Here is a 24,384-nt window from a genome sequence, read left to right on the forward strand (position 1 = left end):
CAGCGTTCCAGCTGAAAGTGCACTTTTGTGCTTAATTGCCCACTGCCTCCCCCCCCACCCATATTTCTACAGTAGAACAAGCAAGATAACCCTGTTCTTTGGGTACCCTTAGCAACCTTCACTCATTTTTTAAGTCCTCATTTTGTTTTACTAATGAATAGTGACCCAGAGTTACATGGTAATCGTTGATTAAGTTAATTACCCCTTTGATTTCTTGATATTTCTTTCAGCAAGTATTTAGATCAAAAGACTTTTTAAATTTCAATCTGGGTCTGCCTCCAGAGAGATAATGGGTCGTCTTTTGGATGAGAGCAGTTTCTTTGGCAGTTTTGTTTGTTGTAAATAAATTAGAATTCTGGTTTAATTTTTTAATACTGATTTAACTGAGTCTTCGTGTTTATTTGGTTGAAATAGAGACAGATGGTTTGATTTAGAAAAATAGTATCTATATTTAGAATTTCTGTGGGGTCTATTTAGAAGGGAGGAAGATTGGGGAGCTGCTGAAATCCATTTAACTGCTTGGGGGTACATCAGGTGGGACAGGTTGGGGATGGGAGTTAAAGGGATTCTTCCTGTGTTCAGGAAAGGGTCATGTGACCCTGAGGGCAGTCAGAAGCAGAGAAGGGCTAGATAACATGGGAAATGCCTAGTCTCTCCTTGTTTCCTAGATAAGGGAAAACAGTTGACTCTTCCTTTGACCCTAAGCCAGAAAATAGGCACCCCGCCTCCAACTTGGATGTCCTACAGGCTTAAGGTAGAATTCAGTTTGTTCTTCCCACCAAATGTGCTCCTGTATTCTCAATTTTAATGGTTTCACCATCTACCCATTCTCCTAAACTTAGAAATCTTTGTCACTTTGTTTTGCCTCTTTCTTTTTTTTCTCCTACTTCCAGTTAGTCACCAAATCTTGTTCATCCTGTGCCTGAATTGTTTGTATTTGTCTTTTCCTTATTATTCCTACTTCCTTAGTTCAGATCCCCATTATCTCTCCCACACACTCTCTTTCATGTCCTGTCACTTGTTTCTCCTTACTTTACTCCATTTCCTGTTGTGTTGCCAATTACTTTTCTAAAAACAAATGTGCTTTAAAATCTCTTGACTCTGTTACTTACAGGATAAAATCCAAGCCTCTTAATTTTGGAAGACCAGAAACCTATCCTATCCGGGTTCAACCTACCTCTTCCAGTCTTGCCTCTTGTTCTCTCCCCTTGTCTCCCAACAGCCACATATATGCACATTCATATACACAAGCATGCTTACACCCAGAGCTTCTGCACAGGCAACGTTGTGAGGTACCTACACAGCTCCAGGCCTTTGCATGGAAAGCCCTTCCTTTCTACTTCCTCCACTACCCTCCTTTGCCTGGAAAACAATTTTTCCTGTATGACCCTGCTCACATGTCAGGTACCTGGTGAAACCATTCTCACTCCATGGCAGGTTGAGTTGTGTCTAACAGAACTTTGTGGATCTCTCTCTGACAGCTCTATTTTATTTATCCTTATATTACCAGTATGTGGTCCCTTCCTTGGTACATAGTAGATGCTCAATAAAAAATTTGCTGAGTGATTAAAAATCTGCTTTTATTGTTTTCCCTTTGCATTAAAATAGGACTTGCTTAACACCCAATTTATTGATTTTGTGACTCATTTAAAAATAGGGTCAGAGTGCAGTTCATTTATTCATTCAACAAGTATTTATTGAGTGTCTACCCTGTGCCAGCAGTGAACAAGAACAGTTCCAAAATAGCACTGTTGATACAACTTGAAAATTACCCATCTTTACAATATCAGAAAGTTGCTATTTTACCAAACACTATATTGATTCAGGAGCTTGGGCTTTTAAATCAGACATGGATTGAAATTCCACTTCCATGTGTTACAAATTGTGGGATCTTTGGCAAATTATTATAATACTTAACCTTTAAAAAGCAGAGTGTTAAAAAAAAAAAAAAAAAAAAAAAAAAAAAGCAGAGTGTTCTTATGTGTTAAATAGGGATAATTATACCTATCATGAAGTTGGGAGGATTAAATGAAATCATGAGTGTAAAATGCGTAGCACTGTGCCTAACAAATAGTAAGCATCAATAAATGATAGTTGTTATTTTTGTTTTCCCTCACTGAGGAAAAACTTTTTTGGTCTGCATAACATCTCCCCTTTATTCTTAAAAAGACCAGGATTTTGTGGGGGCGGCTCTGGGGGGAAAAGTCTTCATGACTTTCTTTTTGTTAAATCCCTCTTTGAAACAGTTGCTGCTTCTAACAATGACCTTCCTAAACAGATTAGATTATAATTTGTTCTCTTCTGAATAGCAGTTAGACAATCCTGTCAGAGTTTCAAGCAAGATGTATAAACAACCACCCAAGCATCCCCACCTGGTGATTTTCAAAACACTGGTGACAAACAGTGACACTGGGTTTGTCACTGTTATTTATCAGATGCCACTTGTATTTTCTTTTGATTTAAACTAATTCAGAGAAGTTATTTTTATAGTATTAAAGGGCTGTGAGTAATGAAAAATACTAATACTTAGAAAAGGATCTAACTCTGTGGATGATGGTCATCTGGCAGCATCAGCTGCGCCATTTTGGTACTGTGGGCCTCTGACTTTCCTTCCAAATGAAAATGTACAAAACAAGACTGAGCTCATTCCCATTTTAAATAACTTGTGTCCACGTTACTTGAAATAAGTGTTCTTTTGCTGCATTTTTATTCTTTGTTTGTAGGTCATTAATTTTTTGGTAGTATTGGGAGCAGAAAAAATTAGAAGTAAGGCCCTCTAAACCCCAGTTTCATAAGAGAAATACGTCCTTGGGAATTCCCTGGTGGTCCAGTGGTTAGGACTCGGCGCTTTCATTGCCGAGGGCCTGGGTTCAATCCCTGGTCGGGGAACTAAGATCCCACAAGCTGCACAGCACGGCCAAACCAAGAAAAAAAGAAAAAAGAAAAGAAATATGCCCTTAAAACCCCAGCTGCGTAAGTTTCATCAAAATTTATACTAAGCCAACAGAGAGATTAATTTTCCATAACAAAATTTTTTTTAAAATTTATTTTATTTTTGGCTGCTTTGGGTCTTCGTTGCTGTGTGCTGGCTTTCTCTAGTTGCGGTGAGCGCGGGCTTCTCATTGCGGTGGCTTCTCTTGTTGTGGAGAATGGGCTCTAGGCGCGCGGGTTCAATAGTTGTGGCTCGCGAGCTCTAGGGCGCAGGCTCAGTAGTTGTGGCACACGGGCTTAGTTGCTCCGCGGCATATGGGATCTTCCCAGACCGGGGCTCGAACCCGTGTCCCCTGCATTGGCAGGCGGATTCTTAAACCACTGCGCCACCAGGGAAGCCCCATAACAAAATTTTAACGAACACTTCCAATGGGTAAAGGTAGGTGCTCTAGGGTATAGAAGATAGGCAAAGAATGACTTACCTGACAATAAAGAACATTTGTGACAGTAGAAAGTTGTGATAACAATCGAGTGATGTTTGTCTTCTGAATTTGTTCTCAGATCAGCATACCACTCTGTTTAAAGCTCAGTGAAATATACTTTCCTTAAAATGCCTGTTTACTTCACATGGTGTTGACTGAATATATATTCAGTATATGCTGTTTCTTTTGTAGCAGAATTACCTAATGCTAGGAGAAAGGAAGTTGAAGCCATTCATACAATCTTAAGATCAGAGGTAAGGAAACGTAAAGATTTAGATTTTTTTCTTTTTTGAAGCCATGAAAGTTATTCATACTTTATTTCAGTCCTCTCTTTTTAACGCACTTTTTCTCTCTTTCCCTTTATCTTAGTTTTTTTTTTTTAAGTCCTGTCATCTTCCTTTGATGAAGAATATATTTACATGTTACTGCACTTTGCTATTAAATATTCCCATCACTGCTTCTGAATGCTGGAAGAGGAAATCTGCCAAATTTAGAAAATAACATTGGCAACAGTTTATCATTATCAAGGATTTACTATGTTTTATTAGTATGCTAAACTGCAGTAGTACATTTATTTAAGTATAATGTGAAGAATGCAATTCTGTTTAATCTAGAGCTTTTTAATCCCCTAACATTAAAAAAGTGTGATATTTGTATACAGAGAATGTAGAATATAGGAATAGCAAATTAATTTTACCATTTTTTTCATTATTAGTCAGTGCCTCGTGGTAACTAGCTCTGGACATTGTACTTAATAGGGATGAGGAAAACTTGGAAAGGGTTCAAAGGAAAGCCGTAAAGAAAATTAAAGGTTTTAAAGTGGGATCTGTTGTAAAGTACTAAAGACACCCAACTATTTAGCCTTTGGATAAGAACAACGAGGGAACGCTTAATAGTATTTCAGCAAACAGTATTCTTAGAGGACTGTGGTAAGCATGTTTTCCCTTGCTAAGCCCATAAAACAGAAAATGGAATTTAAATATAAGAAAATACTTTCTGACAACAAGCATTACTGAGCTCTGGTCTAGATTATCAAGGTCAGATTGTGGAATTTGAAAGTAGAGGGATCTCTCAAGAGGGACTGTTGAAGTATTCTGCCTCAATAGAAGATGGCAAAAAGTAGAGGGATCTCTCAAGAGGGACTGTTGAAGTATTCTGCCTCAATAGAAGATGGCAATTTGGTGGCACTTAAGAGACCTTAGCTGTAATTACCTAATTAGTAGATGCTTCAGTGACAGATGAATGTAATAGCTTCTTTCTTTGTAAGGCTGAGATAGGAAGTAGTCTCTATAGTCCCTAAAGAAATCCTTGAGGAAGCACTCAGGATGGGCCCACCCCGGAGAATTAGATGGCAGAGATGTGTGTAATGGTATTAATTAAGCTAAATTTGCCAGTATACATCTGGGGGGGGGGGGAAGCAAATGGGGTTAACCTGCTTAATGAATGACTGCTCTGTATTGAGGTTGAGAAGGGAGATAGAAATCTTCTGTCCCTCTGTTGATTTCAACTCTAGTCTCTCTCCTAATTTTATGTTTGGACTGTGGCAAGTATGGTTCTAGTGTTCAAAAATATTCATTTTTGGTATAACACATCCCCAAATGAAAGCCAACTTCCTTGTTTGGTGCTTATTCAGAGTACCGTGAGCTACTCAAATACTGGGTTGGCCAAAAAGTTGTTTGGGTTCCCGAACAAACTTGGACTTCCCAAGGACTTTATTTTCTAAGGTGATTTTGACTATACATGATTCTTGCCTTCTATCAGCACATAAGCACTTCATAAAGATAATGCCTTATGTGACTGCAATAAGAGAAAGTGAACATATGATTGAAACCACTAGGAAATTACAATAGAAAATTCTATTTATTTAGAAAGTTTTAGTATAGACAGAGGGCAGTATGTTTTCTAGAGGAAATTAGATTTGCTTACAGATGTTAATATTTGAAATTGACTTAATTAGTTAAGTTTCCTCAGTTGCAACTAATGGCAACCAATCTAAGCCAATTTAACCATCTGTGCCAAGAAAAAGTCTTCACATTTACCATCTCGATCCAATGTACTTTTTTTTTTTTTTTTTTTTTAAAGGATTTTCTTATTTATTTATTTATTTATTTTTGGCTGTGTTGGGTCTTCGGTTCGTGCGAGGGCTTTCTCCAGTTGCGGCAAGCGGGGGCCACTCTTCATCGCGGTGCGGGGACCGCTCTTCATCGCGGTGCGCGGGCCTTTCTCTATCGCGGCCCCTCCCGTCGCGGGGCACAGGCTCCAGACGCGCAGGCTCAGCAATTGTGGCTCACGGGCCCAGCTGCTCCGTGGCATGTGGGATCTTCCCAGACCAGGGCTCGAACCCGTGTCCCCTGCATTAGCAGGCAGATTCTCAACCACTGCGCCACCAGGGAAGCCCCTCCAATGTACTTTTAATTTTTTTGTTTTAAGTTATTTTATAAAAAAATTTACAGAAGAATAAAATGATAGTGAAAAACTTTATTAGAAATTTTAATAAGAACTTATATATAGCAAATTCAGATTTTTATTCCATGTGTTTCTGCTTTTGAAAGCATATATGCTCAAAATAGGCAATGTTCTTTGAATGCAGTTAACTGCTTATTAACTCTTTTTGTGAACTGGAATGTATCTTACCTTGTAAATACTGATTCCAGATTTCAATTACATCTCCGATAGATTTTAACCTATTATTACTTCTGGTTTTTCTTCCTGACTTGTGTCATTAAAACCAATACTTATGAAAACTTTGACAGCTTATGATTTTGTTAAAGGCGTGGCTGTTTGCTCCATAATTACAAAGCATTTTTATTCTTAGATTTATAAATACCAGTTAGAGTGATCAATCCACTGAGTTTTTTCATTTTTATGTCATCTGTTTCCTCCTAGTCACCTGTGTATACACCTGCCTTCAGCATTTGTCCATGTAGGGACTGTATCAAGTAAATGCTGGTGTACAAATATCATACATAATGAAAGAATACTGTTACATATCCATTTAGTAAAGTGGCATGAATGGTTCAGGTTTTTGTCACAAAATATTGTGAGATAAAATCTTTTCTTATAGAATGACTAACTTCATGAGAACACCATATTTCCTTTTTGTTCTTAGAAATATGTTGTTCACTCCTCAGTTCTTGAGTTTGAGAAATTCATCTAGGATATTGTTATTCAGTAGACTTGTTATTCGAAGGCTTGTCTGAGATTTTGCTTTTACATTCATTTTCACCATAACCATTAGACTCTAGAGTGCTGTTTTCTGTCTCTTTGCATTTATCTTCTCAGTTGTCTAATTGTGGAATATTTTCCTCTGTCAGTTTTCTTCTCTGTTGAAAAGTGAAAATTCTGAATTTTCAATTGTGTTCAATGAAAGTGAAAAAAAAAAAAAACTCCTCCAAAAACAAACAAACAAAAAAACCACTGCAAAGATGGTGTCTCCAGATCGGCTTTTTCCTTTTTAAAAGATGATGCAGTACTTTGGGTAATGCAGTCAGAAAACTGGTTATTTCACTGTTGCATCATTCTTCTAGGTGATTCCATCAGTTCTTCTGTTTTCTTAAGTCTTTTTTTAACATAGTTGTAAATAATTGATGATTAATGATTAATTCTTAGGATGATAAAATAGCAAAACGTTTCAAGATACAAAAAAACAAGATCATTGTGATCTCATGATTATTCTTAGATTTATATTGTAAAAGGGCCCAATGTACCCTTATGGTAAGTGCAAGATAGAATGAGTTTTAATCTTTTTTTTTTTTTAAAGTATATTTTCTCTTTGTTTGTTGGAAGACTACTAAGAAAGAATAAATGTTTTAAATATCAGTCCTTAATATTACTCAAAAAAGAAACTCACAAACTAAAATTGGTTCCAGTAGACCTTGATGATATAACAAGGGTTAAGCACAGTGGAATAATTTAAGGATATGAGTGTCTCATGGATTCCAGGGGCATAAATTTTAGCCAGTCTTTAGGAAGGGGCTTCAACCGGAACTGGATGCCATCAGGAATCCATCTCTCTCATTTTTATTCCTCTCTGTTCTTTGTGTGTGTTTATTCTTTTTTCCTTTCAGACCAGCCCCCTCTGCTTCATATTTCATATAATAGAAAATATGACCACGGACAACTCCTGGCATGTTTTGGGTCGCCACATGAAGAGAATCTGTCCTTCATATGCGTTATCAACCTTTCTGACTCTTACATGGCTAGGGAGATGAGGAAAGACAACCAATTAGTTATTGGCCAAATTGAAAGTTTTCCAGTTCTAGTTATTCATCAGAGTTAAACAAACAGCCTTAGGTATTTTTATGTGAAAAAGCCTAGAGTGGACTTTATTACTAGGTTTTGACTTTAGTATATTCTCTTGCCTTAGTTATGTATGGTATTTTCATGTGAACAGCTCACAGAAAATCGTGCAAAAGCAGCCAGTAGATTAGAAGGTAATTAGTTGTGTGACCATTGGTCCTTTTTCTTATTCATATTTCTGCAAGATAACCAAGGTCTGTTAGATTTCTGGAGATAGACTCCCAAACTAGGGTTTGTGTGTGTGATAATTTTTCCTTTATTTTTACACCATTGATTTTCTCTGCGAATTCATTTAATCTCCCTGGATCATAATTTTCACATCTGTTGATGTAAGAAATTCCTAGAATCTAAGAAGAAAACAGATGACATCCTCAAAGTGAAAAAGTCTTCACCTTCTAGTGGGAGCTTTCTTTCCCGCCATGAATCTCCTTATTCTCAGTTATCATTGTTAAACTCTGCTTGCAGATACATTAGTAGAATTCTTAGTACATTATTATCTGTAATAATTTGTAAATTCCTTTTTGCAGAAAGTTTTAGTGTCCGTTTCTCTTGCTCCATTATACCCTTATTCATTCAAATGTCAAAGGATGATATTAGGTTAACATAATTTAATACTTAGGTACATAAAATTTAAGTAATTTTTTTCATATTTTCCAACATCTTAAAACAAAAGACTGTGATGTCTAGATTCATTGAATTATATTCAGAGTATTTTTTGTACTTCTAACTGTGGTTTTCCAAACTGAGTTCTAGTAATTGTTATTAAAATGGATTTTTCAGAGGTGCCTCACTCAGGAGCCTAGGGTTCAATCAGACAAGTAATGTCAGGTTTTGGCCTCCTACCTATATACTTCAGCCATAAGTCTTTTTTAAAAAAGGTTTCTTTAAAAAACTTCTACTGTTCAGGGAGAAAACAAAAGTTTAAACATGTAATCTAGGTCATTCATTTACCAGACATTTATTGCCTACTGTATGCTAGACACTGGGTGTACAAAGATGGGGGAAACACTGATCAGTGAGTTTTTCTTAGCAGAAAATCAAACTGAGCAAGATTTTTAAAAAACTTTGGTTCAGAATTATGCATAATCTCTATAAGCATGCTTATTGCACTTGTAACTTTAATTGAAATTGTGGTTTAAAGGTCAGAATTCTGAGACCTACTATAGTAAATCTTTTGTGCAATATGTTTTTCATAATGCCCTGCACATAACTGTTACTATCATGTTTTACTTTTAGTCTTTTTGTTGAAAACACTTTTTTCTTTGCTTCTAGAATGAGAGACTCAAAAAACTTTGTACTGATCTGGAAGAGAAGCATGAAGCATCAGAGCTTCAAATAAAGCAGCAGTCTATGAGTTATCGAAATCAACTGCAACAGAAAGAGGTAAAGTTTATTACAGTTACTTCATATTTACTTCACTGTAATGTATTTAGGATGGTTTCTAAAAGTTATAAATCAAGCTCTGTTTAGATCCATGAAAATATCAAAAGAGTGTTGAAGTTAGTAATTTCCAACTCAGTATGATATCACTAATTTAACAAGAACTCTGTAAGCTTTTACATTTATATTACATAAACTAATCTTTGTGGAGTTTAATTTCTACTTTCCAAAAGAAGAAAAGTCTTAGTGTACAGTATCTTCAGGCATTTGTTGCTTATAATTTCTGATTTTATGAAACTTATTTCTCATCTATTTACCTAAATTTGTTTTAAATCATTGTGATTGTTAATAACATTTCTTTTTTAAAAAGTGATTTTAACTACAAGTGTTAACATATGCTTATTAGTGTTTACTTGATTTTCCATGGAAAAACGGAATATTAGGTATTTTATAGTTGACTTATACTGTTCTCTAATTTTCTCTGCCTTTAGTTTGATAGAAATGGTTATTTTGGAGGTAGCTTATCTTTCCTTTGCATTTTTAAAAAATTAATTAATTAATTAATTTATTTATTTTTGGCTGTGTTGGGTCTTCGTTTCTGTGCGAGGGCTTTCTCTAGTTGCGGCGAGCGGGCGCCACTCTTCATCGCAGTGCGCGGGCCTCTCACTCTCGTGGGTGGCCTCTCCCGTTGCGGAGCACAGGCTCCAGACGCGCGGGCTCAGTAGTTGTGGCTCACGGGCTTAGTTGCTCTGTGGCATGTGGGATCTTCCCAGACCAGGGCTCGAACCCGTGTGCCCTGCATTGGCAGGCAGATTCTTAACCACTGCGCCACCAGGGAAGCCCTCCTTTGCAGTTTTGATAATATTATATAATTTAACCAATGTTACTACAAATCCTTAAAATAATAGACTATGTCCCTAATGTTTCATTCTGTCGCTGAATTCTCTTTAGTGTTTAGTATGTAAGTGGAATTCAGTAAATGATTCTGTGGAATTGAGCCACAGAATTTCTTGTTTAATTATCCAGATCACTGGGGTGTTCGTCAGTTTGTTGATTAAATATTCATTTCTACCATCACTTTATATTTGGGTTTTTAAAATTTAGATGCATTGATTTCAAGTTCTTTTAGTGACATACTAAGATGAAAAATAAAAGTAAACCACACTGAAGATAAATATAAACATTTAAAGAAGAACTTAAATTTCCAATCTGGAATTGATTTCATAAAATACAATAAAAATGAATTACTACAAAAATAAAATGAATGTAAAAAAGCAAAGTTACAAGTTCAAATTAAAGTTAAAAGCCCACTTTTTTTTTTTTTTTTGGTAAGGATTCAGAAGATGTAAAATTACTCTGTCAACTTGCTTTATTTTTTAAAAAATTTATTTATTTGTTTATTTTTGGCTGCGTTGGGTCTTCGTTGCTGTGCGCGGGCTTTTCTCTGGTTGCGGCGAGCGGGGGCTACTCTTTGTTGAGGTGCGCGAGCTTCTCATTGCGGTGGCTTCTCTTGTTGGGAGTACGGGCTCTAGGTGTGTGGGCTTCAGTAGTTGTGGCTCACAGGGCTCGAGCCCATGTCTCCTGCCTTGGCAGGCAGATTCTTAACCACTGCGCCACCTGGGAAGCCCCTGTCAACTTGCTTTAAAAGTCTTTAAGCCTTACTCTTTTAGTTTCTTTACTTATCTTGTCACGGACTGGTAGCAAACATTCGTGGCATTGGTCCACAGACCACACTTTGAGCAGCACTGATTTACAGATACTCCGATAGAGCAGTAGCTGAATCACCCAGGGGTTTACAGCTGAATCATAAAAAATACACATTGTTAGGTCCTCTAGGAGATTCTGATTTAGTGTACTGGGAAGGGGCTCTGTTATTGGTATTTTTCAAAAACCCCATAGCTGATTCTGATGCTTACATCCTAGTTGAAAAAATTGCTGTGGAATAATCTGGCATTTTATTTTCTACTTAACAGTGGATATTAGCGGGCAAATTAAGAACTCAAGTTTAGGAATACGTCTTTGTTAGTAGAGTTTGTACTTTTTAACTCTACAACTTGATGTAAATGTCTGTTATATAATGAGAACTTTCTTTGCATTATAGCTACATTTGAAAAGAATTGTTGATTTCAGTACTTTTTACTAGAATGAAAGATAATATATACTTTAGATCTGCTATTTTCTGAATCTATTTGTTGCCCTTGTTGTGATGTTCATATTGCCCAAAGATGCAATTTGCCTCATATCATTTATGGGAAAATAAAATTTGTACATTATTATAAATCTCCATTAGAAAAGGGGCTCTGATATGACAAAATGTTTACTATGACATTTAACATAATTGTATTTGATTTTTGTTTGTCTAATTGCTTGACATTAGAAATACTGTTACTTGCTGACTGTCTCCTTAGTATCAAATTTTCCTCCGTTGTGGCAGGTTGTCTTTTGGGCTAGCTTGAGTATTTTACAGAAAGCTTATTTCAGTTTTCTCTAGCTTGCTTTTATGTTTTGAGTAATCTCTTACTTGGAATGGATGTGGCATTATGGTAAGTCCTATTTTTATAACTTCTTTTGGACATTGACTTGGTATTGCAAGCCTTCAGTCAAAACTCCACTCGGGGTTTCACGGTTTTTATACTGTTGTCTCCCTGAGTAGAATCAGATTTTCACCGGCCTTTCTTTGCCAAGGCTAAAGCCAAGCCCTCTTTCAGTGCATGATTTCTTTCTAAGACTAATGGGCTATTAATCACAGGCTTACTGTGAAGATCGGATTAATAAATCAAAGCTTTCTTCCAGCTGTGTTGTGTAGACCAGTACAAAGTTACCTGATTCATGGTGCATTTTAAGCCTAAATCCAGCCATACATAATCAGTTACAAAAGACTCTTCCAACAGGTGTTCTAAGGAAGCTTACCAGTGCATAGACTGTTACAGCTTTTATTTTCTCATCTCTTGAGGCTTGATAATCACAAACAGAACCCTAAGAAATTGCATATACTATACTACCTGATATGTAGAAGATGGTAAACTGATGTTTAACTGAGGATTTTATTGCTTTAGTTAATGTATGAGTGGAATTCTGTTGCTCATATTAATCGGAACATTATCTATGCTGTATGGTAATCATGGTTTTGAAATAAAAATGTTATGTTGGGGTGTTAATAGACAACTTGGATTCAGTTGATAGAGTACTGTCGTTGGGTCAGCTTAAACTATTATAGCTTTTAACATTATGAATGTATAAAAGGGTCAATATGGTTATTTTGAAGTACCTTCTCTAAAATATGGATTATAAACATAGGTAGAAATCAGCCATCTTAAAGCAAGACAGATTGCGCTGCAGGATCAGTTGCTGAAGCTGCAGTCAGCTGCTCAGTCAGTGATTTCAGGAGCTGGTGGTGTACCAGCAACCACTGCATCTCCTTCATTCGGTTATGGTTTAAGTCATCATGCTTCAGCTTTCCACGATGATGACATGGATTTTGGTGACATCATTTCATCACAACGAGAAATAAACAGATTGTCAAATGAAGTCTCAAGACTTGAGTCTGAAGTTGGCCATTGGAGGCATATTGCTCAGGTAGGTAGAATTTTCATGAGTTTTTGAAAACTGTGAGTGAGTAAAAGTAATGATGCCATGTGTAGAAGTTTTGGTATCAGAAAGAACCCTGGACTAGGAAATCAGAAACCTGTATTCTGATTCAGCCAGTGACTTTTTAAGTGGTTTTAGTCAGGTCATCTTTCTCTCTCAGCCTCAGTTTCCCCTTCTGTACAATATTTGGAAGAAATTTCCAAAAAATTTAAAGCAAGAGAACCATGCTTTAAAATAAAATTAAAAGCTACAAGTCCAGCACTTAAAGGAGACAAAAATGGAGTTGCTGTGGTTGAACCAGCACCTCTTCCCCTGGAGTCCCTGAGACTTCTCTGGTGGAACCAAGGCACCAGATTTGAAACTACTTGCTTAGATGTTGTCTGAGGTTCTTCTTTGCATTAATTATATGTAAAATAAAAAATCTGATAATTGGTATTATAAAACACATAAACTATTATGTGTTGTTTCTCACACATTAGAATCGAAATTAAGTCCTTCCTATTTTGGGCTGTAAACTTTCTTCCAAGGATCCCTTTTTTATCTTCTTTATCAGATTTTATGTATTACTGAGGTTGCCAATACACAGGAGACCTGAAATAAACTGGAACATTGTTCATATAGACTTTATTCCATCAGTGTGGAGAAAAATAAAGTATATAAGTAAAGAGTTATTTTCTATCTTTTTGTGAGTGTAATCTTGTTGTGTAAAGGAGAAATCCTCCCAATTAAAATGATCTCCTTGCTTCCCAAGTTGCTAGACATTCCCAGTACCCAAAATAAACCTTAAGAGAGGATGATCTGTTTGTCCATCTTATCTCTGAAAGATGGTAGTTCTTAAACTTTGTATGTGTAAGAATAACCTGAGGAACTTGGTAATATTGTAGGTCCCCTGTCCTACCTTAAGAGATTAGAGATTAGTATTTTGTAGCCTATTTTAGGATGTTGAAAAATATAGTCAAACAAATAAGTACCCAGGTGATTCTGATGATCTGAGGAACACATTTTAAGAAACGTTGCCTAGGTAAGATTTCATGTGGAAAAGGTTTGGTATATTTCCTTTAGCATATCTTGAATGCCTACTATATGACAGACCTGTACTGGGATGTTACAGTGAAAAAGGTATAATCGGCACCTTTCAGGGGACTTAATTTTCTAGTAAAGCATAATAAAAATTAATATTTGTATCATACTTTATAAGATGTTTCCATATATACTAATCTAATCTATTATCTTTAATAACTATGAGAGGTATTTATTACCTCTGTTTTGCAGATGAGCAAAGTAAAAATTTAAGTAATACATCCACTGTCACAGTGATTAAGTTGTGCTTCAAACACACATCTTTCGACTTCAAATCCTATGTTCTTTCCAATGTACTGTATTCCTTCTTTTATCCAGAGAGCAGCTTTTGGTTCCTTAACATGCTATAGTAAATGTTAATAAAGATAAATGAGCAACATACAGCTTTGAATGAGAAGAAAATCATGCAAAAGCCAATATATTAATATTAGCATTATTAGCAAGGTTAATATTAATCTTAGCATTAATATTGGGTAACTTTCCATTTTAGAAATTAACCTTTTAGAAAGCTGCTTGACTATCATCAGATTTACATTTTGTTGAGCCAAGAAAAATATTCTTTGGTGTTTTCCTTCTTATTTTGTAAAAGTATTGTCTTCCCTAATTAGTTAACAAACTCTTGAATGATATCTTGTATTTATTGTGTATTACTCACTATTGGACTAGGTTCTTTAAAAGGTGCTTGGCATTCTTTAATAAGAATTTGTCTGGGAAATAAATGCCCCCCCATTTTTTCTTACTTACATTTGTTTTTTAAATTTTTTTTAATTGAAGTATAGTTGATTTATACTAGTTTCAGGTGTACAACACAGTGATTCAGTATTTTTATAGATTACACTCTGTTTAAAGTTATTATAAAATATTGGCTGTATTCCCTGTGCAAATGCCCCTTTTTTAAAAAACGTATCTTCTAATAAAGTTAGTTTCTGACTTTCTCTTTTGTAAGAAAATCAGTACAATTATTTTCTAATTGTGTTTTTCTGATCTAGACTTCTAAAGCACAAGGATCAGATAGCTCTGATCAAAGTGAAATCTGCAAACTACAAAATATCATTAAGGTAAGGTGGATTGTTGGAACAATGGCTGTTATACATCTAAAATTTGTTTATTAAAAGTGTAAGCCTAGGGGCTTCCCTGGTGGTGCAGTGGTTAGGAATCTGCCTGCCAATGCAGAGGACACAGGTTCAGGCCCTGGTCTGGGAAGATCCCACCTGCCACCGAGCAGCTAAGCCCATGTGCCACAACTACTGAGCCTGGGCTCTAGAGCCCTCGAGCCACAACTACTGAAGCCCACGCGCCTAGAGCCCGTGCTCCGCAATAAGAGAAGCCACTGCAATGAGAAACCTGCGCACCTCAACAAAGAGTAGCTCCCGCTCGCCGCAACTAGAGAAAGCCCACGTGCAGCAACAAAGACCCAACACAGCCAAAAATAAATAAGTTAAATAAGTAAATTTTTAAAAAAATGTATAAGCCTAAATTAATAAAAGGCTCAGTTATAAAAGTATTTTATAGATTATGATATTCACTTTTTTTTGCTGTTTTTATATCTTCTCTATTCTTTATGGCACCTTAAGTATATAATATCTCTCTTTCCAAAATCATTTGGTTTTGAATATTTATTTATTAGGTGGTTTATATTTCATAAGTCTCTATCTTCTATTGTATCTCGTAAAACAGTCTTTATTAAAACAATTCTAGGGTCACTGAAATTTCAAAGGGTAGGGTTAAAGGATACTGACAAAATACAATGTTAATATTATTTATTGTAAACAATTATTTTCCCTTCATGGTGGAATTTTGCTAGTTTGTGTCAATTATTTCCTTCAAGAGAAGTCTCAGTTACATATACTTAGCAGGGCAGTGAATTGTTTTTAGTATGTAAATTATTGTCATGTATAGAATTTTTTTAGTTTTTGGTTTTATTGTTATTACAATACCAGTGTGGATGGGTTCCTCATTCAGACCTGGCTTTGAATCCTGGCTGTACTAGTTACCAGCTGTGCTGCTTTGGGCGAGTTACTTAACTTTTACAAGCTTCTGTTTATCATCAGTGAAGTAGATATCATAATATTCTTTACATAGAGAGTTCTTACATATGTTGGTAAGAAACATAATAGGTACTTGCAAAGGGCTTTGTGTATATGTATTACTTCTCAGACAGCCCATATTTTGCAGATGAAGAAATGAAGGCTTGAGGTCATGGCTTACTCAAGGTCATGTAGCTACAAAGTGGTGAGGTCAGACTTGAAACCCAGGCAGTAGGAATCCAGAACGCGTCTGGAGAGCCACTTCTCTGTACTGTCTCCCCATGAGAAAGTCCCACTAGGAAAAAGTAGTACTTAAATAGGCAAATCACAAAAGAATAAATGCCAATGGACAGTAAATATTAGCCTTGCTAGAATTAAAAATGTATATTAAAGGAAGAGTTGAGATGGCACTTTTTTTCCCTCATAAAACTAACAAAGATTCAGGGAAATTGGGACTCTAATGCTGCTGGTGAGATGTGAATAGATGCTGTCTGTGGCAATCAATACCAGAAGCCTTAAGCATTGCCTTTTGACTTTAAAATTCTACCCGGAAATGTATGCTTCAGAAACCATCATGAATGTATACAAAGTCTTAAAAGCTGTTAAAAGTGATGTTGATTAATATTAAATAAGAAAGCGTTCATATCTTAAGTAAAAATATAGGACGATATATACAATATGATTTGTGTAAAAATGTATTTATGCATTAAAAATATTGGGAAAAAAAGTCCTCTCTTGTAGGATTGTTTTTGAGGTTTAAATGTAAACTTCCTTGTCAAGTACTGGTACATAAGTAAGTGCGTAGGACTAAAGAATAACTTTACTTGTCTTCTCAGGAAATAGAAGCTAATTTATTGATTAGGATTCTTGGCTACAACCAACAAAAACCATCTCTGGCTAAGTAAAGCATAAGAGGATTTATTAGAAGGAGCCAGGATACTCTGTCCACAGGATTGAAGGAAAAATTGAGCATTTTGGCCTCAGGAAGGGTAGAAATTAGACCAGCATCAGAGATCTAGGTAGTGGGACACTGTGGATAGGCTCTCCAGGGTGCAGCTATTATAATGCTTCTGGTCTAAGCAATTTCCCTCTTTGAAAGACGCAGCTGAATATCCAGGTTCCTAGGAGAGAGATAGTGGTCTCAACTTGGGTAGCGAGACACCTTGGTTGACAGTTTAGGGGTCCTATCAAGACTGAGAGAAGGAAAGACTGAGCAAAAAGATAGGTATAATAGGACAACAGGAACAGATTGGCCAGAAGGTGGACACTGATATTGGTGGAATATGTCATTAGCAGGAGAAGTTCATGGTCACAGATACTAAAGAGAAAAAGATATTTTTGCTTGCATTTTGTTTCAGTTGTTTCTTGCTGGTGTTCCCTCATTAAAAGTAGAAAAACTGCTTTTAAGGCTCAAGAAAGGAAAGGGTGGGGTCTTTTAGATTTGTCCAGATTTGGGGCCTGTATTTAAATTTTTCAGCCTGAGCATGTTCAGAGAATTATTTTTAATAATATGGACTTTTGGACAACAATGAAATAGTTTAGTTAAATTCATTTATTTTAAATGTGGTTAACTTCGCTTTTATTTTTTAAGGAACTTAAACAGAACCGAAGTCAGGAAATTGACAACCATCAACATGAAATGTCAGTATTGCAGAATGCACATCAACAGAAATTGACAGAAATAACGCGTCGGCATCGAGAAGAATTAAGTGACTATGAAGAACGGATTGAAGAACTGGAAGATCTGTTACAAGAAGGTTATTAATTTTGTTAGTTTAGTGTATTAAATGACATAATTAAATGATAGACTTAGCTGATGTAAACTTGGTCTAAGTTCTAAGGAATGAGTAAATGACTGGTTCTGCTCATCTGCCAGAAATTTACAGCAGCACCACTATTGTCAAGATTCTGCAAAAATGGAAAAGGCCTTTTACCTTTGTGGTAAATAGTTATAATACAGAGACTTCTTTGCATTGTTTGGTGTGTTTTCACTTTATTTCAAACTCAGATACAAAGGCTTTTTAGTATTTGATTCAAATAATATCTTTCCTTAACTATTTATTTAAAAATGCTTTGTGTATTACGGTAATTTAACTTTTTTTTTAAAAAGACTTTATTTTTTTAGAGCAGTTTTAAATTTATAACAAAACTGAGGAGGTACAGAGATCTCCCTTATATCCCATTCCCGCACATGCACAACCTCCCCCACTGTCTACGTCATTCATCAGAATAGTACATTTTTTACCAAGGCACATCATGGTCACCCAAAGTCCATGTTTATCTCAGAGTTTACGTTTAGTGTTGTACATTCTTTGGATTTGGACGAATGTATATCATCATAATATCATACAGAGTATTTTCACTGCCCTAAAAAATCCTCTGTGCTCTGCCTATTCATTCCCCCCATCCCACCTTTAAAACCACTGATCTTTTTATTATCTTCATTGTTTTGCCTTTTCCAAAATTGTCATATAGTTGGAACCATATAGTATGTAGCCTTTTCAGATGGACTTCTTTCACTTAGTAATATGCATTCAAGTTTCCTCCATGTTTTTTTTAAATTTATTTTTTATTGAAGTGTAGTTTTTTTTTTTTTAATATTTATTTATTTTGGCTTAGTTGCACACACAGGATCTTTGTTGCAGCATGTGGACTCCTTAGTTGCGGCATGCCGGCTTCTTAGTTGCAGCATGCATGCAGGATCTAGTTCCCCAACCAGGGATCGAACCTGGGCTCCCTGCATTAGGAGCGTGGAGTCTTACCCACTGGACCACCAGGGAAGTCCCTATTGAGGTGTAGTTGATGTACAATATTATATAAGTTTCAGGTGTACATTTCCTCCATGTTTTTTCATGGCTTGATAGCTCATTTCTTTTTAAGCGCTGAATAATATTCCATTGTTTGGATGTGCCACAGTTTTTTATCCATTCACCTACTGAAGGACACCTCAGTTGTTTCCAAGTTTTGGCAATTATGAATAAAGCTGCTATGAACATTCTTGTTCAGGTTTTTGTGTGGATTTAAGTTTTCCGCTCCTTTGGGTAAATATTAAGGAGTATGATTGCTGGATCATATGATAAGAGTATCATATTTGTTAGTTCTGAAAGAAATCATTAAACTCTTCCAAACTGGCTGTATCAGTTTGCATTCCCACCAGCAGTGAATGAGAGTTCCTGTTGCTCCACCTCCTTACCAGCATTTGGTGGTGTTAGTGTTCGGATTTTGGACATTCTAATGAGTAGTATTACCTCACTGTTATTTTAGCTTTTTTTTTTAAGCCTTCCAAGTTCTGAATTTTATTAAATCTTTAGTTGTATATAGCAGGCTATTTGTCTCTTGGTACTTGACATTTGATGTGTCCCTGATTTTATGTTTATGTTCTAGGTGGCTCAGGAATTGCAGTAACTGATCACTCTAAAATCCATGAGATGCAAAAAACTATTCAAGTTCTACAAGCTGAAAAAGTAGAGTCTACAAAAAAAATTGAAGAACTTGAGGATAAAATAAAAGGCATACATAAAAAATTATCTTCTGCAGAAAATGACAGAGGTGTTTTGAAGAAGGACCAAGAACGACTAAGTGTGGAAAACAGACAGTTACTTGAAGAATGTGAAAGCTTGAAACTGGAATGTAGTAAATTGCAGCCTTACGCTCTGAAGCAAAGTGATACTGTGACAGAAAAGGAAAGAATTCTTCCACACAGTTCTTCAGTAGAAGAAGAAGTGTTCAGATTGCAACAAGCACTGTCTGGTATAAAATGTTTGGAACTTATTTCTGATTGGTGTTTCATTTCATACTAGTTGTTTTCAGAGACAAACACTTGAATAATTGAACACTTTATGGAAATGAAGTATCAATGGAAATGACTGTGTGGAATTTGAATAGAATTGCTTGCTTTGGATTCAGTGCCATAATTAGTAGATCACAAATAGGATATTTCTACTACAAAGGGTTAAGGATTGGCTAGGTTTCTTTCAGCCTCCCTTCTTCATCCTTTAAGTATTTACATGGAGCTCATTGACTTAGGAGGCCATGTAGATTTCTGAGAAATGTTTATATAAACATTTGTTGAGAGGAGGTTACCAAATACTTCCCGTAACTCATTAGGGCCCAGACCCTCCAGTTAGAGAATGCAGCCTATCTTCTTCAAAAGTCTATATTACCTTTCAAAATGATTTGTATCTAAGCAGACCTAAGAATAATAAGAGCCATAGGTCTTCCACCACTTACTATGCTCAAGATGATATTTAGTTACCGCACCAGTGTTCTAGGTTACAAAAAATAAATATTGAATGAAATAGGCCAAACACCAGTATTTATTTATGCCAGGAAAACATAATGGGAGCTCTTCCACTGAAAAGATGCATTTTATTTTTCACTTTGTCCTCTTCTCAAAATATGAACTCTCACTTTATGAACTCATTCCTGCTCTAGAGGTTTCTAGCCCTTATGTGCTTGTGATACCCCCTGCCTGCCCCTTCTGTGTTCCTTACTTAGTTGTTTATCGGGAGCTCCTGACCTGGAGTAAATTTAGAGTTAGGCTCAAAGTAGAGTGACCCTCTTCCTCCCCTCTTCCTTTCCCTACCTTGGTGATTGGTAGCATTTACCACTCTCCCAAAACAGAAAACTTGAAGTTTTCACCTTGCAAGTCCTATAGGTTCTATTTCCTTGACTTCTCTCTGGCTCAGTGCTGTTTTAGGATTGTGTCCCAGAGGAGCTCTAGGGTTTCTCATAGATGCCTCAGTCTTGGGACTGCCATGAAGACAAAGGGAAGGCTGTGTGGTGGGGTTCTGGACAACTTTGTCATTTGACTTCAGAGTAGCTCTGTTCTTCTCAAAATAAATTTATTTACTTAATATATTGGGTGATCCATATGAGTTTATTTGCTTTAAAAACAAACCTGCTGCCCTAGACCTTCCCCTTTTCTCCATTTCCACTGCCACTGAATAACTTCAGCCAATTATAATTTCTTTTTGCCTGTTTAACTATAGCAGTCTCTTAGTAGAGCAGAATAGCATAGTGGTTAAGAACATGACTAGGTTGGAATCCAGCTCCATCACTAACTAACTGACCTTGGACAGTTAATTAACATCCCTATACTTTGGGTTTTTCATCTCTATGGTTGGGATAATAATACTATCTCATTCGTGGTTGTAGTAAGGATTTTATGAGTTACTAGCTGTGAAGTTCTCTCTAGAACAGTGTCTAGCCCATAATAAGCATTATAAAAGTGTTACCTATTATTCTCTGGTGTCCATGATTCCTTCTTCAATCAGTATGTTTTCTTTCTGCAGCCAGAATGATTTTTCAGAAATGTAAAGCAGGTCACTTCCCTGATTTTAGTACTTTGTGGCTCCCTGTGAACTTCAGGATACAGTCTAAACATCTTAGTTGGACATATGGTGTCTTTCATGATCTGGTCTCTGTCTACCTCTGCAGTTTCAACTCTTCCCATTTTCCTAACATTCTAAGCTTTAGCCGTGGTGAACTTTCTCTGTAGCTCCTTAAAGCCAGCAATGTTGTCTCTAAGCTCTGTTGCCTTTGCATTTGTTGCTTTTTCTGTGTGGAGTGTCTCTGTTTTTTTTCCCCACTAACTCTTAGTATATTAAGATTCAACAGAGGTGTTGCATCCACCGGGAGGTACCTAGCGCTGCTGCTTCCCTGACCCCATTCACCCCACTCCCCTGGCCCTCCCAGTCTGGATGAGTTGTTTGGCCCTTTTGCTCTGGTAGCACCTGTGCTCCCTGTATCACACTGTACTGTTCTCATGTGTTTCCTTTTTTATCTTCCCCTCTAAATTGTAAGCTTCTTGAGAGCAAGCATGGACTAAATTTTTCCATCTTGTTTAGCAACTCACATTATAGTAAATGCTCAATATTTCTTGAATGAACATTGAATGAAGTACTTCAGCTGAACTCATGGTATTTTGTCTTTGTGTTCTTCTTCTAGAACTACTTCTATTTGTGGATCTATCTCTAATACCAGATTGAATGGTCTTTTTATTAGTAGTCATGTCTAAGTCACTTTAGAAAATTGAGAGATTATTTTATTATTGTGGTATAACTATACATTGTTTTTTCTTTTTTCTAATTTTAGTCCTTATACTATTTCCTGCTACACAGACTAATCAACTCATTTTGAAATTGTTAATGTTTTTATCTAGGCAATAACTTATGACTCATCCAGAATACAGTTATAAATTCTTTCTTATACTAGTCCATAGAATTGGATTTTAACATAGTTTCTGACTGACGTTTATATTATGACTTCTTTGGTATAGTCAAAATAGAAATACAAAATAGCAAAAATACATTTCACTGTTAGGGCTTGCTAATTATGCTTATAAATAACATTTTAATTGGATTTCATTTGTGAATTTAGTATAGGAGATAATTATTATTTTAAAGAATTTTAATGTCAGATCCATTGTTGTTTTTACAGATGCTGAAAATGAAATAAAGAGACTGAGTAATTTAAACCAGGTAAACTAATTTTTAAGAGAGAAAGCTTTTACCAAGCTTTCTCGGTTTACCAAGAAAAAGGATTTTGATTATTTATAATTACTTATTTTGTGTTTTTACAATTCATGTGAACTTATCCAAGGAACTTTCATCTTAGTAATTTTATGTTTGCTGATTAGTAACAGAAACTATTTGCATCATAAATTGACATAATTTTAAAAGTACATAATTGAAAAATGCAAGTATATTTCTTTGAAGATTAATTTAACAAATGATATATATGTGTAGACAGTGGAAGCAGATCCTCTACCAAAGTGAGGAATGCATATTGATTTCCCTTAAAGAATTCAAGGAGTTTTTTTTTTTGTTTTTTTAAATGATTACAAGTTATTTTGTAAATGTATTTACATATTTTTTCAAATATAATAAAGAAATCCTCTTTAAGAATGTCTATAAAATGACTGGTTTTAGATGGTCCAGTGTTTTATGCTTATAATTTTTATATATCACTGAAGAGTAGAAATGCACAATTGTATAGCTTGCCTGCTTTTTTGTAAACTTTAAATTTCTTGTTATTTGAAAACACAGTGTTTTAACATTTTTATAGGATAACAATCTTGCCGAAGACAATCTGAAACTTAAAATGCATGTCCAAGTTTTAGAAAAAGAGAATTCATTACTGAATCAAGAAAAGGTGGGTGCAATAAATATGGGGGCAGAATTAAAATTGTAGGTCATAGCTAAGGGCCAGTTTTTATCAAAATGGAGTATTTAGTTCTTGAGAGTCCTGAGGATAAAGTTGATCTCATTGATGCTGGTCAGGCCAGGTTGAAGTACTTGGGCAAGGTTCAGAGTATGAGAGGCTGGCTAGGGTTTATGTTTAAAGATAAGCCAGTAAGCATACAGATATGAGCAGAAAAGATAGGTAAAGGCTCTGTTTTGGTTTCAGATGAGGTCCTGTCAGCAGCAACATACACAGGTGGGTTGGGAGTCTGGAGTGGCATACTATAGTAACTATACACTACTTATATGCCCCCGAATATGTCTGCTGTGGTGGACAGGAATTTCTTAATGGTGAGAGGTAAAGAGGGACATTCTCAGTGGTAGAAATATGTATACTGGTCGCAAGGATGGAATAAGATTCTGTAATGCAATGTTGGAAATGGGGAAAGGTATTTTTATGTTTGTACCACTTGGGGGGTAAGTCCTTGGTTAAGGCAGCTTCTTAAATATAGAACAGTTGTAAGCTGGTATTATTTATTATTATTACAGGCCAGTGTCTCAGCTCAATTTAAAATCTTAATTTTTAAAAAAGTAACACATATTTCCTGATGTATATATTCAGTAATACATCCTGAAAAACTTCAGACAGTACAAATATAGTATCCTTCACACTTCTGTTGGTTGGTCTCTTTCTCAGAGGTGTTCTTGCTTACCAGTTTCTTGTGTATCTTTCCAGACTATATCTATGCATATATGATTTTATATATATAAATATCTTTAAAAAATACAAATATTAGCATACTATATATACTGTTCATACATACCTTAATATTATATTTTCAGTATCCTTGCACATTAGTACATAGGCAGTGTTTCTCAAAGGGGCACTATTGGCATTCAGGTGGGAGAATTCTTAGTTGTGTACTCTGCATTGTAGGTTCCTTGCCCCCACTTTTTCTACCCACTAAATGCCGGTAGTGCCTTCCAGTCATTTTTTAATTACTATATTATATATGTTTCCTCTGTTCTTTTCTGCTTCCATTGCATTCAGCTCATTCAGTTATTCCTTTCTCTGACTGGTCTAAGTGTATTTTGTAGTTTGCAAATCTCTGCATGTATTCTGATAGGGCCTGTAACCTCCTCATGATAATTTTGGATTCTGTAGCTATTCCCGATTAGCTGTTTCTCCTTTCTTTTGATGTTAGGTAATCCACTGCAACTCTTGCTTGAATTGTGTCTGCTATGGGTCTGCTCACTGGTTAAGAATGCCAAAAATACCTGCAAGGTCATGTGCATTCTTTTTTTTTTTTTAATATTTTATTTTATTTATTTATTTATGTATGGCCTGCATTGGGTCTTTGTTGCTGTGCACGGGCTTTCTCTAGTCGTGGCGAGTGGGGGCTACTCTTGGTT

At 35.9% G+C, this 24,384-nt stretch overlaps 1 protein-coding gene across 3 annotated transcripts in view; it reads left to right on the forward strand.

Annotated features, from left to right (window-relative positions):
- TRIP11 (thyroid hormone receptor interactor 11) overlaps positions 1-24,384 on the forward strand; it is a 69,171-nt gene that overhangs the window by 1,090 nt on the left and 43,697 nt on the right. Inside the window, exons 2-9 of one of the 3 annotated variants that reach the window (XM_007198609.2) lie at positions 3,606-3,667; positions 8,985-9,095; positions 12,390-12,668; positions 14,750-14,818; positions 17,379-17,544; positions 19,172-19,537; positions 22,229-22,269; positions 22,856-22,942. In XM_007198609.2, the coding sequence (XP_007198671.2) occupies positions 3,606-3,667; positions 8,985-9,095; positions 12,390-12,668; positions 14,750-14,818; positions 17,379-17,544; positions 19,172-19,537; positions 22,229-22,269; positions 22,856-22,942 (1,181 nt within the window). The remainder of the gene's footprint in view (positions 1-3,605; positions 3,668-8,984; positions 9,096-12,389; positions 12,669-14,749; positions 14,819-17,378; positions 17,545-19,171; positions 19,538-22,228; positions 22,270-22,855; positions 22,943-24,384) is intronic. The other 2 variants (XM_057543033.1, XM_057543034.1) reach the window with 2 other exon arrangements.

This window comes from Balaenoptera acutorostrata, chromosome 3 (assembly GCF_949987535.1).
Source record: "Balaenoptera acutorostrata chromosome 3, mBalAcu1.1, whole genome shotgun sequence".
In the NCBI taxonomy this organism is placed as follows: domain Eukaryota; kingdom Metazoa; phylum Chordata; class Mammalia; order Artiodactyla; family Balaenopteridae; genus Balaenoptera; species Balaenoptera acutorostrata.